Source organism: Thermobia domestica, chromosome 18, assembly GCF_964235325.1.
Source record: "Thermobia domestica chromosome 18, izTheDome1.hap1.1, whole genome shotgun sequence".
NCBI lineage: Eukaryota > Metazoa > Arthropoda > Insecta > Zygentoma > Lepismatidae > Thermobia > Thermobia domestica.
The window spans coordinates 7444284-7458157 of record NC_137471.1 but is presented as its reverse complement, the minus strand read 5'-3'; the positions used below and the strand labels follow the sequence as shown (position 1 = coordinate 7458157).

At 37.2% G+C, this 13874-nt stretch overlaps 1 protein-coding gene across 2 annotated transcripts in view; it reads right to left on the bottom strand.

Moving 5' to 3' along the window:
- LOC145675652 (atrial natriuretic peptide-converting enzyme) overlaps positions 1 to 13874 on the bottom strand; it is a 415955-nt gene that overhangs the window by 109620 nt on the left and 292461 nt on the right. For both annotated transcript variants that reach the window (XM_081746219.1, XM_081746218.1), the window contains exon 8: positions 2000 to 2206. In XM_081746219.1, the coding sequence (XP_081602345.1) occupies positions 2000 to 2206 (207 nt within the window). The remainder of the gene's footprint in view (positions 1 to 1999; positions 2207 to 13874) is intronic.

Below are 13874 nucleotides of genomic sequence, written 5' to 3'. Positions count from 1 at the left end.
ACTCGAGTTAGCCGTTTGGTTGTCCGCGAACTCCTCCTAGACCGTTTGGCCGATCTCAACCAAACTTAGCACGCTGATAGAGTATGTCGTGCTGAGTGACAACATTGGTCGAAATCAAAAATCCGATGTACCATCGAGGAATAATCACCGAAAAACGCTTCCTCCTAGACCGTTTGGCCGATCTCAACCAAACTTAGCACGCTGATAGAGTATGTCGTGCTGAGTGACAACATAGGTCGAAATCAAAAATCCGATGTACCATCGAGGAATAATCACCGAAAAACGCTTCCTCCTAGACCGTTTGGCCGATCTCAAGAAAACTTAGCACGCTGATAGAGTATGTCGTGCTGAGTGACAACATAGGTCGAAATAAAAAATCCGATGTACCATCGAGGAATAATCACCGAAAAACGCTTGCATAGACTTAACATGGGGGAAAAGTTTTCACGCGATTTTTTTGTCAATAGTTAAAAATGGCATTTATTATTGCATAATGGCCAGGAATGATTACGTAGTTTAAGCTCGCTCAGCTCATTTCATTGCAATCGGGTACATCCATTGCATTCCTAGTTTAAATAACATGTGAAATTTCAGATAGCATTGCAAGGGGGTCCGCAGATCACTTTCCGACTGAACAGGAGATCCGCGTTATCGAAAAGTATGAGAACCACTATATTAAAACATATACATACAAAATTAAACATACTAAATTATGAAATAACAATATACAAAATATTAATGCAATAAAATAATAAGAAAAAGTTAACTGCTACAGAAACTGACAAATCGAATTTCCTACTTGTATTTTATGTGCTATTACATCTGTAAAGGAAATCGGACTTCCTAGATTCCCTTTATTAATAGAGCTTAATATACCCGACATTCAGAGATGACAGGAGTCGTGACCTCCAGAAGTGATCTATCTTCCGGTATCGGACAGATTTATTCAACACATTTATTTCTATATTGCGAAAATTTTTGTATTTCTTATGCAAAGAATAAAGAAAAGATTTTAAAAAAATGGCTCACATAAGCAAATGCCCTACATGAACCTCCAAATTAGAGTATATTCCGAATCTCTCTTACGCAAAGATGCTACTTTAAATTAGTCAACTTCATAATCACATCATGTCAATATATGATCATAACATCACGCGGGACCACAGTAGCTCAACAGTAAAGGAAAATGAAATTTTTAAGTATTACGTCGCACGGTTATGTCGGTTAGGCTAAAGAAGTCGGTGAGGATAAAAAAATGAAGGAAACGGTGGACTGAAGAAAGTCGGAGTAAACAGGAGAATCCCGAGAAAACCCACGGTATTTGTCCACCACAAAGCTCACTAGGCGCGAGCTGGGATCGAACGAAGGACCCTATACACCAGAGACGAACTATATACCACTGAGCCACCAAAGGCCTTCGGTGGTAGAGCACTCAGCTCTAGTTGAAGAGGTAATTGGTTCGATCCCCAGTCACACGAGTCAGTAGTTGACAACATCGTGTCCATGGGTTTTCTCGGAGTTCTCCCATGTTCTTATTCTACCAACCATTTAATCATTCTTTACTTTTAGTGTCACCCGTCTTTTTTAACCTCAATGACTTAAGCGTAGGACGTAACACTAGAAATATCACCTTTGCAACATCACCTTCACGTAACTTCACATTCACATTACTAATGCGACATTATGCTTATTCCGTGTCACACTCACATCACTAATACTACGCTCACAATAAATCTGTCATTACGTTCAGAGGACCTCATACCCACATTACCAGTCCGACATTACACCATTCTATCTGGTACTCACATGAACCCAATATCATGCTCAATCGTTCTCACGCACATACTGTCATTTCAGACTCGTGTTCATTCAATCCAACGTACAGTTCGTGAAATTCAACCCCGCTAAATTCTACCTTATAAGTTCGGATACTTTTCCTCTTACACACACACACACACACACTGCTGTAGCTTAATAATATTATACCAATCATACTTACGGCATCCTTTTTCATCACTGGAATTGGGACAATCAGGAATTCCATCGCATTTTTTATAGCCTGGAATACACACTTTACCAGCACCACAATGGATGAAACCATCTGGACAATAATCACAGCCACTCTCATCCGAAAAATCTGGACAGTCCACCATGCCATCGCATACACGGGATACCAACCCACGTGCATGAAGTTCTTCTACACAGCCTATGGATTAAAAAAATACGTAGTGATTAAGTTGAGTTTCAAATTATATAAAGTATATGATTAGCATAATTGGCAGTGCAAGAGAGAGCATAAATGAATACATGGGCTATAAACACTTTTCATTATACAAGATGGGCCAAGATGAACCGAATCCAAACCACTGTAGAACATTTGAAATCCAACGCCATGTTATATAAGTAGATCGAAGATAAAAGACATACTTATATTAGTTCCTTCGTTTCTACAATTAGTACTGGAAATTTTGATTACAATATTCCAGCCATAGGTTGGCCCGATAGGTCACGTACAGTGCGATTTGCTGTGGGTTGCATTGGACGTTGGCGATGGTGCTGCATGTGTTCTGTTACAATGCTTCGTGGATTACTGTGGTACACCTTGGCGTTCAAATTGCCTCAAGAATAAAAATCACAACTGGATAAACCATGGAACTTTCGAGATCACAGATCTTTCGACACAGTTCTGTAGGTATGAAACAGAGTGTACTGCCTCCAAGAAAGTGAATTCTGTTTGCGATGTTGCATTATTTATTTGGAAATACGCGAAACGTCGTTCATCGTTAATCCAAGAAGGGCCCGAAGATGTCGTCAATGTAACGCACAGAGTCCATTGTGTCTCCGAATAAAATAGGTCCAATGATTCTCGTTCCCGATACAGTGCACCATATTCCAATCTTTACAACGTGCAAAGGCAGCTCGAATGTTTAACATATGTTTCCGACAGACTAATAATGAGTTCTTTTTTTTAGTTTAACGTTCCACGATTATGTATCGAGGCTAAGGAGTATGGTAATGATGATGGATGGTTATGGTGGAATGACGAAAGTGAGAGGAAACGGGAAAATCCCGAGAAAATCCATTTGTCCTCCACAAAGACAATTTAGCGAGAACTGGGATTGAACCAGGAACTCCAAGCGCCAGACATAAACGATCTACCACTGAAGCACCGTGGACCAACTGTGTTTTCTGCAAATTAACGTAGCCACGGTGGTGGAACCACTTCTTGTCCGTCATGAAACAGAGAGGTTCGAATCGAGAAAACCACTTTCGAATTCCTGCAGTAGTCATGTGGAGTACTGTATAAGTCAAACATGATCTGTAGGTTTTAACTTCTGTAAAGTCACGATTTTTGTATGGCTTCAGATTAAGACCCTTCAGGATGCGCCGGCATATTGTTCCCGATTGCCGTCTGCTGCTGCGACAGACACCTCGTGAACTCAGTAAAGCTCTGTAAAACCCGCTGGAGAATATTTTGCGTCTGCTCCTCAGTCCTTTTCCAAAGTGGTTGTTCATGATTTTTATCAAACAGTCTAAGTCCGCCACAAAGACCACACGGCATAACCTGCTATCGAACCTAGGAACTTTGTTTCTATTGATTCGAAATGTCGTATCGTTATCATAGTATTAGCTAAGCAAGTAGGTACCCCATACATTGTCGGCAGCCAGGAAGGATCAACAAGTGACAGTCTGTTTGTCCTTGCTCACTCGGTACCTGAACACACCCATTTTTGATCACTTGCTCACTGGTCACTAAAAGCGAGTTCTCTATGGCACTCCCAAGCGTACCAGACATTGGTTGTCGCCACGTGACCCTGTTCTTCACACTTCAACACCACGTCTGCACCTACGAAATGTTGTGCTCTCTGTATGGTGGAACTGTCGGTAAATAGTGCATTACGAGCTCCTCCCAGCCACTGCTGACCTCTACTCTCAGCAATTGTAAAGAGTGCACCGTGCATTGTGGCATAAGGAGCCGGCATTGTCGCATTGCAAGAGCGTGCTGTTCCTACACGACAATAAGCCACAAGAAGCAAAGAGGACCCTTCAGCATCTTCGCTGGGAGACACTGTGCTATACCATATTCACTGGACCTTGTGCCAACATATTACCACATGTTTCATTCCCTTGGCAACCACTTCCTTTGGAGATCCTTCCCAAATGAGGGAGACCTGCGGAACGCACTCACGGACTTCTTTGCAACCACGACTGCCGAGTTTTATCACCAGGGTTTTGTTCAGCTGCAGGAACGCTGACAAAAGGAATTGGATGCTGAAGGAGATTACTTCGGAAACTGAAAGTACGTATCGTCTATTGTATCGCTGTAGTTATCACTGCTCCAGAACAGCAAGAACTTTTTTGGTTACCTTGTACCTTGTTAATAATTGTTGATCTGGATATTTCATCAATCATAAAATCTTGGGTTAAGTTATTAGTTTACCGTTAACTGATGGATTCAGATTTAACATGTATCAATAATTTAGTTTGCGACTGCAATTGTAGAAAACAAATATTTCATTATTAAGCCTAAAGCATATTTAATTATTAAGGTTTCTAAACAGTACAAAGGTAAAAATTGATTATCGTAAGTTTATTTCATGTAAAGAGTTATTTTCTTTTTCTGAGGTTTGTAGACAATCTTTTCGATTCAAACCAATATACAGTAACAAAAATTTGAAGTAAAACTTGTTGATTTTATGAAATCAGTTCCTGCTGATTGTAACCGTAGAACCATGGAATTCTGAAACATATTGTGCATTTTGCTTAGATAATAATAAATGGCTTTATGCTTTGCCGTTTGCTGAAAAGTTAATTACAGTTTGTGAAAGTGATGTTTCAAAAACAGCTATAACTTATAAACATACAAATTAACGTAAGCGAAGCTGGCTCGTCTCAATTGAACACATTTTTTAAAAGTAGTTCCAAAAAATGTGCAAAAAGTATGCTTCACAAAATGCAAAAATTAAAAAAAAAAAAAAATGTGCTCTTCAAATTAGCGAGAAATTATAAAATTAATCTGGGCGGGATTCACGCTAGCCTCGCTCAGCCAACGGGGCGCTACCAAACTAGTGCCAAATAATAGTGTTAAAAATGTGCTCCCAGAAAAGGATCAAAACAAAAAAATATGCTCAATTATTTACCGTAGAAACAGGATTGCCAAGTTGTAGGCCAGTATAAAGCTAGCCCCGCCCACCCACCGGGGAGACACTGAATTAGTGCTAAATAATAATGCTAAAAATGTATCCCGAACTTGGCAATCCTGTTTCTACGGTAAGTAATTGAGCATTTAAAAAAAAAAAAAAATGCTTTCCTGGGAGCACATTTTTAGCACTATTATTTGGTACTACTACTTTTAGTGGCTCCCCGTTGGGTGGGCGGAAGTATTCCTGCACAAATTAATATTCTAATTTCTCGCTATTTTGAAAAGCACATTTTTTTTTTTAATTTTGTATTTTGTGAAGCGCATTATTTTGTATTATTTTTAAACAATGTGCTCAATTGGGATGTGTCACCTTCCGCAATTGGCAAATTAAGATTAGATCGTAATTGTAAATCATATGTGGTTCTACTTTTTGAATAGTTCTCAAGAAACATATCCGATTAACAGTACTAATAAGGGTACCATTACTAATGATAGTTTAGATTATTGTACATCTTCTAACAAAAATTAATATAAAAGATAAGGATTTTACTCTCCCTTTGAATCATATACATAGAGTAACAACTTACAATATGCTAGACGTAAAGTTTAAGATGTCGAACGCATAATTAATGAACAAGAATGGAAAATTAAGTAAGATAATCAAGTATTTTCATATTCTATTCTCACACATACAGGGTGTTTTAAAACAACACCGTCAATGTTTGGGAGCTGATTCCTGACACCAAGATAAGACAAAAAGTATAGACTAACCTGGGTGCATAAATGGTTCCTTTCGGAGTTATAGGCTACCGAAAACATGAGAAAATGAATTTTAAAGGTCCATAACTCGAAAACTATGGGACCTACTGTAGTAGGGTCAAGATTTTACTTAGGAACTAGTATGTGTCCTATCCAAAAATAAATGTTTCAGGATCCTAAGCAATTTAAGCAAAAATTTTTATAGAAGGAGTTTGTCAACGGGCATATAATCTGAAGTACTCACCAACTACCTCTATAAAAATTGTTGCTGAAGTACCACAGGATTCTGAAACTTGGATTTTTGAATAGGGCAGATACTAGTTACTAAGTGAAGTCTTGACTTGACTAGGGTAGGTCCCATAGTTTTGAAGCTATGGACCTTTATACGTTGTTAGTGTTGTTTTGAAACACCCTGTATAATCATGTTTACTATATCTATTTGCTTTGTGTGTATTGTAGGTTTATGTTTAAATGACAGTTTAATAGAAACTTGTGTAATTCTGACTGATATTAAGATTATATGTTTTAAACCAACCATAATTAGATATGTAGGTAGAATCTAATAGTTCAGCTTTCAGCTCTACTTATGTAGCTGCTTCTAATGAATTAATCCTTAATATAATGGTTTAAATGGTGAAGAAATTTATTTATGCTTCAGCTCATATAAAAAGACCACAACTCAATTCAGGGGCGGATCCAGGACCGATTTCTGGGGGGGGGCGGTGGGTTGTCATACTGCTACTTTTAAGGGCTCCAAACTTTGGGATGGGTTTTATCTATATACATAAAATGAGAAAGTTTCCTTTTCTGGGGGGCAATCGCTCCGATCGCCCCCCCCTGGATCCGCCCCTGAATCAATTGATGAAAACTCGTTAATTATATAATTGTGATGAAGATGAAAAATTTTCACTTTACAGTTTTAAAATGTTTTCTTCCCCAGGGAGAAAAAGCTCTGTGAGGTAAGTAGATTTATAAACCTTTATAGATATTTTCAAAAACATTTTTTGAACAACAGTTACTTCACAGAGCTCGTGGAATCTATATATTTCCTAAAGCAAATAAACGCAGCCAATCAGCAAGGAAATAAATTCTTTTGTTATGATGCCTTCTAAAGATATACCGTAGGTTCGTGATTATGAAGTCTTTAACAGAAAAACGATTACCATCTGTCTAAAGTTGAATCTTGATCGAGGCCAACGCTACCCTCTAAAGCCAAGCACTTCTTTCGATTAGTAGCTGAGTTCCAGGGCCGGCGCGAGGGGGAGGGGTCAAGCCGTGCCACTGCCCAGGGCGGCAAGTCTGATGGGTGTCAAAATTTAAAAAAAAAGAATACAGGGGCGACAAAATTTGAGAAAGAAAATAATAAAAGGACGGCATGTAAAAGTACCGCTTAGGGCGGCAAAACTTCTAGCGCCGGCCCTGCTGAGTCCTTGTTCTTGATTATGATTCTGCCGCTCGGATTACATTTAGGTTTGCAGAGATTTTATTAAACATTTTTCTAAAGAAGAAAATTGACTCGTTACTGATGTGTTGTTGCCGGAATAAGTAAAAAATGATACAATCGACCCGCCATAATATTTTGACACATTGTAGCGTTTGTGAGTGGTAGTGTTCGTGAAACATTCTGAAATTTTAAATACATTTTGAGACATTGTAACATTTATGATAGTATTTCTAAGGCATTGTAAAGTTTATAAATTATAGGCCAGTGGTTCTCAAACTTGTTGTTACCGCGACCCACATTAAATAATAAAAAGTATTTTGTGGCCCACCTACTTTTATTCAAATACACATTCACATTCTACGTAATGGTATATTTCAAAGCAATTAGATTTTGTAAATAATGTCTCTAATTCCAGTTCGTTCAATAACAGTTCGTATGACTGATTAACATGTAATTTATGTCAACATCCCGAGTGACGAATGTTAAAAAGTAGAGCTCGATGCTTAAATTTTAATAAATCAAAATTTAGTTGGTTTCTTTTATGTCTATCGTAAATATCTCATTTTCAAACTAAATTGTAATGTAAATTTATGAATATAGTGGTCCTGTCGGTACGAGAATATCGGTCGGTAACGATCGAGCAAGTGTAATGTAAATTTCTTTCTCAATAACTGTATCATATGAAATTGTAGGCATGCACAGAAAGGGCTAAAGTGTTTCCATAGAAAGGTAACATGGAGTTAACACTACTCCCAACCAATGCTCTACTCCGTGACAGATTTTGACTCACCCACTCTCTTGCCACCACATCTCTACTGACTGTACAACAGGGCAGGGCTCTGAGTAACCACTTTAGGCCCTACTCTTCATCTTATAACCGCTACCAGGTTATAGAAGGATTTTTTGTGGACGCCCTGTATATTTCGTGAAGACATTGATTATTATTTTCGATTTATACTTTACTCTGCAACGCACATCAGTTCTTTCTTTGGTGGGAATTGCTTCTTTCCCACACAATTGGACAAAGGAGTCTTTCATCGTTTTTTCATATATATATTTAAAACATTGCTTTTGCTGAGAACATTTCAGTTAGTGACTAACCATTTCAGTGTTTCTCCCTGACTTATTATATGCACAGTATATATTCCATAGTTATTGGGAACTGAATTAAGTGCTTTCTTTAATCGCTTATGGAAACATTATAATAGATTAGAGAAATACGGGCTGACCAGATGTTCAGTAGCCAAAGTGGCACCAGCCTCACAATTTTCATAGTTCGTTATCTGTACTTTCTCACGCCAGTGTTATCGCCGTGTCTAGTGCATTATGGGCAGTTGACTAAAATTAACATAAATTGTTTTCCGTATTCTGTTTGTATGTGCATACAGGTGAGTAACTGAGTAATTTTTGAAATGAACTGCCAACACTATTCCGTTGACCATTGCAACCCGTAGCTTGAGCTTGGACGCTCGAGGAGTTTGACTCCAGGTCTGGAAGATGCAACCACGCATCTCGTGTTGAACTTCAAACATAAGTTGTGTTAAGGGGCACAAGCTATTTAGCCGGTGAAGGACGATTTCTTACGGCTAGCCCCAATCAGCGAAATCCCAGGTCCTCAGACCTTGTGCGTTTAAAAAGTTATATACGCGCCCACCAATATCAGTATTTCACTGTGCAGATCTTCTTTTCGAAGATTCACCTTTACGCTGCAGGACTGTTCAGCGTAACAACTGGATTCATCGTGGGACGATCCAGACAACTTTCCCCCAGTGCTAACCCCCCAAGTGTGTCAAGGGTGTGAGCGAAGTGTTTATAGTGATATCTGAATTATAATCATATATATACAAAGGGCTACATTTCCCGAAAAGGGCAAAGCGAAATTTCAGCGGCAAAATTTATTAGTGTCCAGTGTTGTGTTCATTTCTCTTCGTTATTTTTTTTTCAAAATAGTGTTCTAATAAATAAGTATAGTGTCATTTAACCCAGTGTGTTTTCGTTGTATGTATGAGTGGTGTTTGTGTGCGTTATGGTCTGGATGACCGTCTGATCGTCCGTGAGGTTTTCGAGACGAGACACCCGAACCTCTCGGCGCCTAATGCTCATCTCATTATTGAAACCGACGAGCTTTTTGGAAACAGTTTGTAACCTTTCTTGGAGAGGTCTTCATCATCCTGTCCAGGTAAGTTAAAGTATCAGGAGTATACTTATTGGTAATACCACGAGCCAAGGACAGCGAACAGAACTACAGGCGATTACAAATAAATGGCCGCCCGAACAGCGACTTGAACTCCTGGCGATTATAAATAAATGGCGCCCGAACAGGGACCACGCACCTCTGCCGGTCACAAATAAATGCCGCCCGAACATGGACCACGAACACCTGGCGATCATAAATAAATGGCCGCCCGAACAGCGATTCGAACTCCAGCCGGTTATAAATAAATGACGCCCGAACTACCGACCCGAATCGAGACCGTTGGTGCTCGAATACTCACAATATTTTAATATACCATTTCTTTTTCAGCTCAGTACCAGAAAAAAAAAATCTCTTTTAGGTGATTTTAATCATACATTCTTGTGATAGTTCATTTTATTCTAATTGTATGTTTTAAGCTTTATTCTTGTTCAAGATGGCACACCAGAGACTTAATGCGATGGCTAGGGTGATTTCACTTCTCGAAGAATCGATGAGAGACAATAAAAAGAATTTTGCTCAATTTAAAGAGAATTTTGCTAGATTAGAACAGGGAAATAAAGAGAATATTGAAGATTTAAAAAAGGAAAATAAAGAAAACCTAGATGGATTAGAACAAAGAAATAAAGAGAATATTGATAGATTAGAAAAAGAACTAAAGAGTGGATTAGGTCAAAAGATAGACACTTTACGGGACGTGTTTCGTGAAAATAGTCAGCAAACTGAAAATGCTGAAAACAAAACACCGGAATGTGAACCCCAGTTACAGTCAGATGTTCCTACTGGATACGAAACACCGGAATTTGAACCTCAGTTAGTGACTGATATTCCTAGCGTAAACAAAACATTGGAATTGGAACCTGAGCTAGAGACTAACATCGCTAATGAAAAGGAAACTCAGGAATCTGAACTCCAACCAGAGACAGGTAGTCTAAATCAACCTCGTAACATATCTGATAATGATTTTATCTATTCAGAATCTAGTGACGCCGCTTGTAGTAGAAGTAGTGAAATCCACGAACATATGATTGTAGACGACAGAGGTCGTAAGCGCACAAAACAAACTACCACAAACTACAGAGAGAAAAAGCGTAAACGAAGTTACAGTTATTGTAATAAGCAAAGATACCAAGTTCAGATCGTAAACAATACGAAATTTAAAGGGAATCAGAACCAAGACCGCACTCGAAAAGGTAGTAACAGAAACAGAAGGAGTCGTAAATCACGGCCACGAAATATGAGTTATCACAAACGAGATTGGAAACGCAACTTGAGTGAGAACATTAAGAGTATTTTTGTACATAGAGGTAACCATCGTAGAAATAAACGAACAGACTGCAGTTACCAAGGCAGAAACAGTAATCATAGGAAAAGAAAAAAAAAAAAGAGGGGCAACCAAGACTTTGTGTGTTGATACAAATTTTTCTTTCAGAAAAGCGACGCATTTCTAAGCGATAAATATGTATTCATTTTCTTTCTTTTTGCTTTTAGTTTTTGATAGAACACCTGTGTACGAAAAGAGAACTACGCATTGTTTTTAAAACTCCTTTTTGCTTCCAGCTTTTAAATGTTCGGCAATGAGCAGATAACACGTTTTTCTTTCTTTATTTTGATAAGATAATCGCTGCATTTTCGATCACCTGTTAATGTCGATGAATGACGGACGACACACAGCTGATTGATTCTTTGTGTGTGTGTATGTGTGTGTCTTTGCTCTGTGTAGCACTTCGTACCTCAGTCAGCTGTGTATGAGTGTTGCAAACCTTATCATTGACTTACTATTAGTTTAATGTCATTAATTTTTTCTTGTTTTATTTCAGATGTTTGAATTTAGATTTTTTAGTAAATAATTAAAGTATCACATACGTAGGGAGATTGCATTTATCCAAAAGCAATTTGAACTAGTGGCGCAGTTCCGTATTCCTAGCTAGTGGGAAGATATTTTGGCGTTATAATATATATTTTTATTGTGTTTTAAAATTTAAAAAAAAAAAAAATCTTTTAGAATCCCTTCCCACTTTCCAAATTCTTAAACATGTTATCATACGTATGACTCACAATTAGTTTGATTTCCCTTTAAGAAAAGTAGAATGTATAGATAAAAAAAATTTTTAGTTGTTAATTATATATACTGTACACGTGTATATTTGTCATTGAAACTTAATATGTAATCTCATGCGTAGAATATGGAATTTTACGATTATCAATGTTATTTTTTAGTTTTAATCTTAGATTTTCGTTTTCATTTTGAAGTGTTTACTGTAATTTGATTGAACCTCATTTACGTCATTTACCCGATTTTGACTTTATTTGAATTTCCAGGATGTGACATGATATATTTTGTTCGAAGAGAAAAGTTTAGAACGGAAAGTAGGCTAAGCCTTAAACAAGTGATAACAGACATTTCCTTGTTGGTAATAGAATGTGCAGGAATGTCGTGTGAATAGTATAATTCTCCGAACGAAAGCAGTAATCTTTTTATTGTAGAAGGAACTATATGAACAGATATTCTGATGGTGAACGGTCGTTTTTCCCCTCATATTAATATATATGCGGAAATATGTTTAACTTCTATATTTTCTTGTAATTTTTAATTAACATTTTTTTTTCGTCTTCTCTAGACCACTGAACGACCGTAGGGAAACTTCTTCGGGTAGGATATTTTATGGGGATAAAGATAAATATTTTTTTTCAGGGAGGCAATATTTCCTGGAATTGCAGATCTCTTGCAAAAATGGATGTGGCTAATCCATTGGATATTCCATAGCTAACTGTATTTTCGCCATCAATCGCAAAATATAGTTTTTCATTTCTCTTCTTCCTTTATGGTACCCGTAACTAAGCATGCGTATTCTTAGGTTAGATTTTTAGAGTATATTTTAATGTCTAGTAACATTTCAGTGAATATTTTAATGTTTATGAATCGTAACTATATTGTGTACTTGTATGCTAATGAGTTGTAATGTTTATTTTTCATGTTAATTTTGAGAAAGTTATATTTTAGTCACAGTATGTCCCAAAACTATTTGGAATTTTTTAGTAAAATTGTTTTTGTTATGGAGGATTTCCTTCAGAAATCAACATGGCCAAAGGTTTTGGAATATAAACCTTTAGGTTTCAGCCATAACAAACAGTATGGAGGATTTCAGAAATCAACATGGCCAAAGGTTTTGGAATATAAACCTTTAGGTTTCAGCCATACTGCCAATGACGGATGATTTTCTTCAAAAATCGACATGGCCCATTATTTATGAGGTTTCAGCCGTCTCAGAAATATTGATATAGATCCCGAAAAATAAACTTATTTTCTTTTTTTCCGACAGTATGAAGCCATAACGTTTTTTGAGAATTACTTTCTGTCAATTATTTCATATGCTCGATGACTGAATTTTAATATGTTAATAAGACCATTTTGAAAATTTTGTAGCGAAGATGCCTAAGGAAGCTTGTTACAGCTGTTTTGTAGGGAATTTAATTGGATGTTTCAGACCAACCAGAAAGTTGTAATGTCGTTGACTATATTCTTGTTTGTATCTCATGTTTTTTCTTAGTAGGTCTCATGTATTTTGTCTTATAGAGACATATCTTTACAATACTACGAGAGCATTTGTATTTTGTGTGTTTACACATTTTTTCTAGGTGGAAGACGTATGTTATGTTCCAGGGAACATACGCGTAGTTTACTGAATATTAATGTTTATATTTCAGTTTTGTGCAGAAACAATTTTGTAAGTGCCTAGGGTTGCAGGCCTTCCTCGTTTCTAGTTTTTTTGCCTCGCAGGTGTCGATGGCATATTGTGTGTGTAAGTACGTGTAGTATTACACATTTTTCCCACCTATGGTTTTGGTCAATTCATGGTGTAATGACCATTTATTTTCAGGAATGTTTGGACCAGTGAGTCAACTTCCTTGATTCAGACCTTTGAAAAACTTGGATCAACACTTTATAGTTTTCAACGCTTTATTAATAAGTTCTCTTGCAGATAATACCCATATGTTCTGGTAACCCTACAATGTTTACGTTTTAGAAGTGAACAACAACCATTATTCTAGGCCTAAGCTAATAATAACTTTGTTTCAGAACGAAACCATTTGTTGTAATGAGCATTATTGAATTAAAGTCTCGATTTTCACGACGAGCAGATGGCATTTGATCTTATGGCGTGCCGAATTTTCTTCATACATGTCAACGAAATCACGATCTTTTTCTTTGATATGCAGAATCATGCTTATTTCTTGGAATTACTATGAACGTCAATTTTGACACTTAAGTTTATTTTTTTTATTTTGAAAAACGATTTTTCGTTCTTTTCTGCCAAACAACACGAGGCACA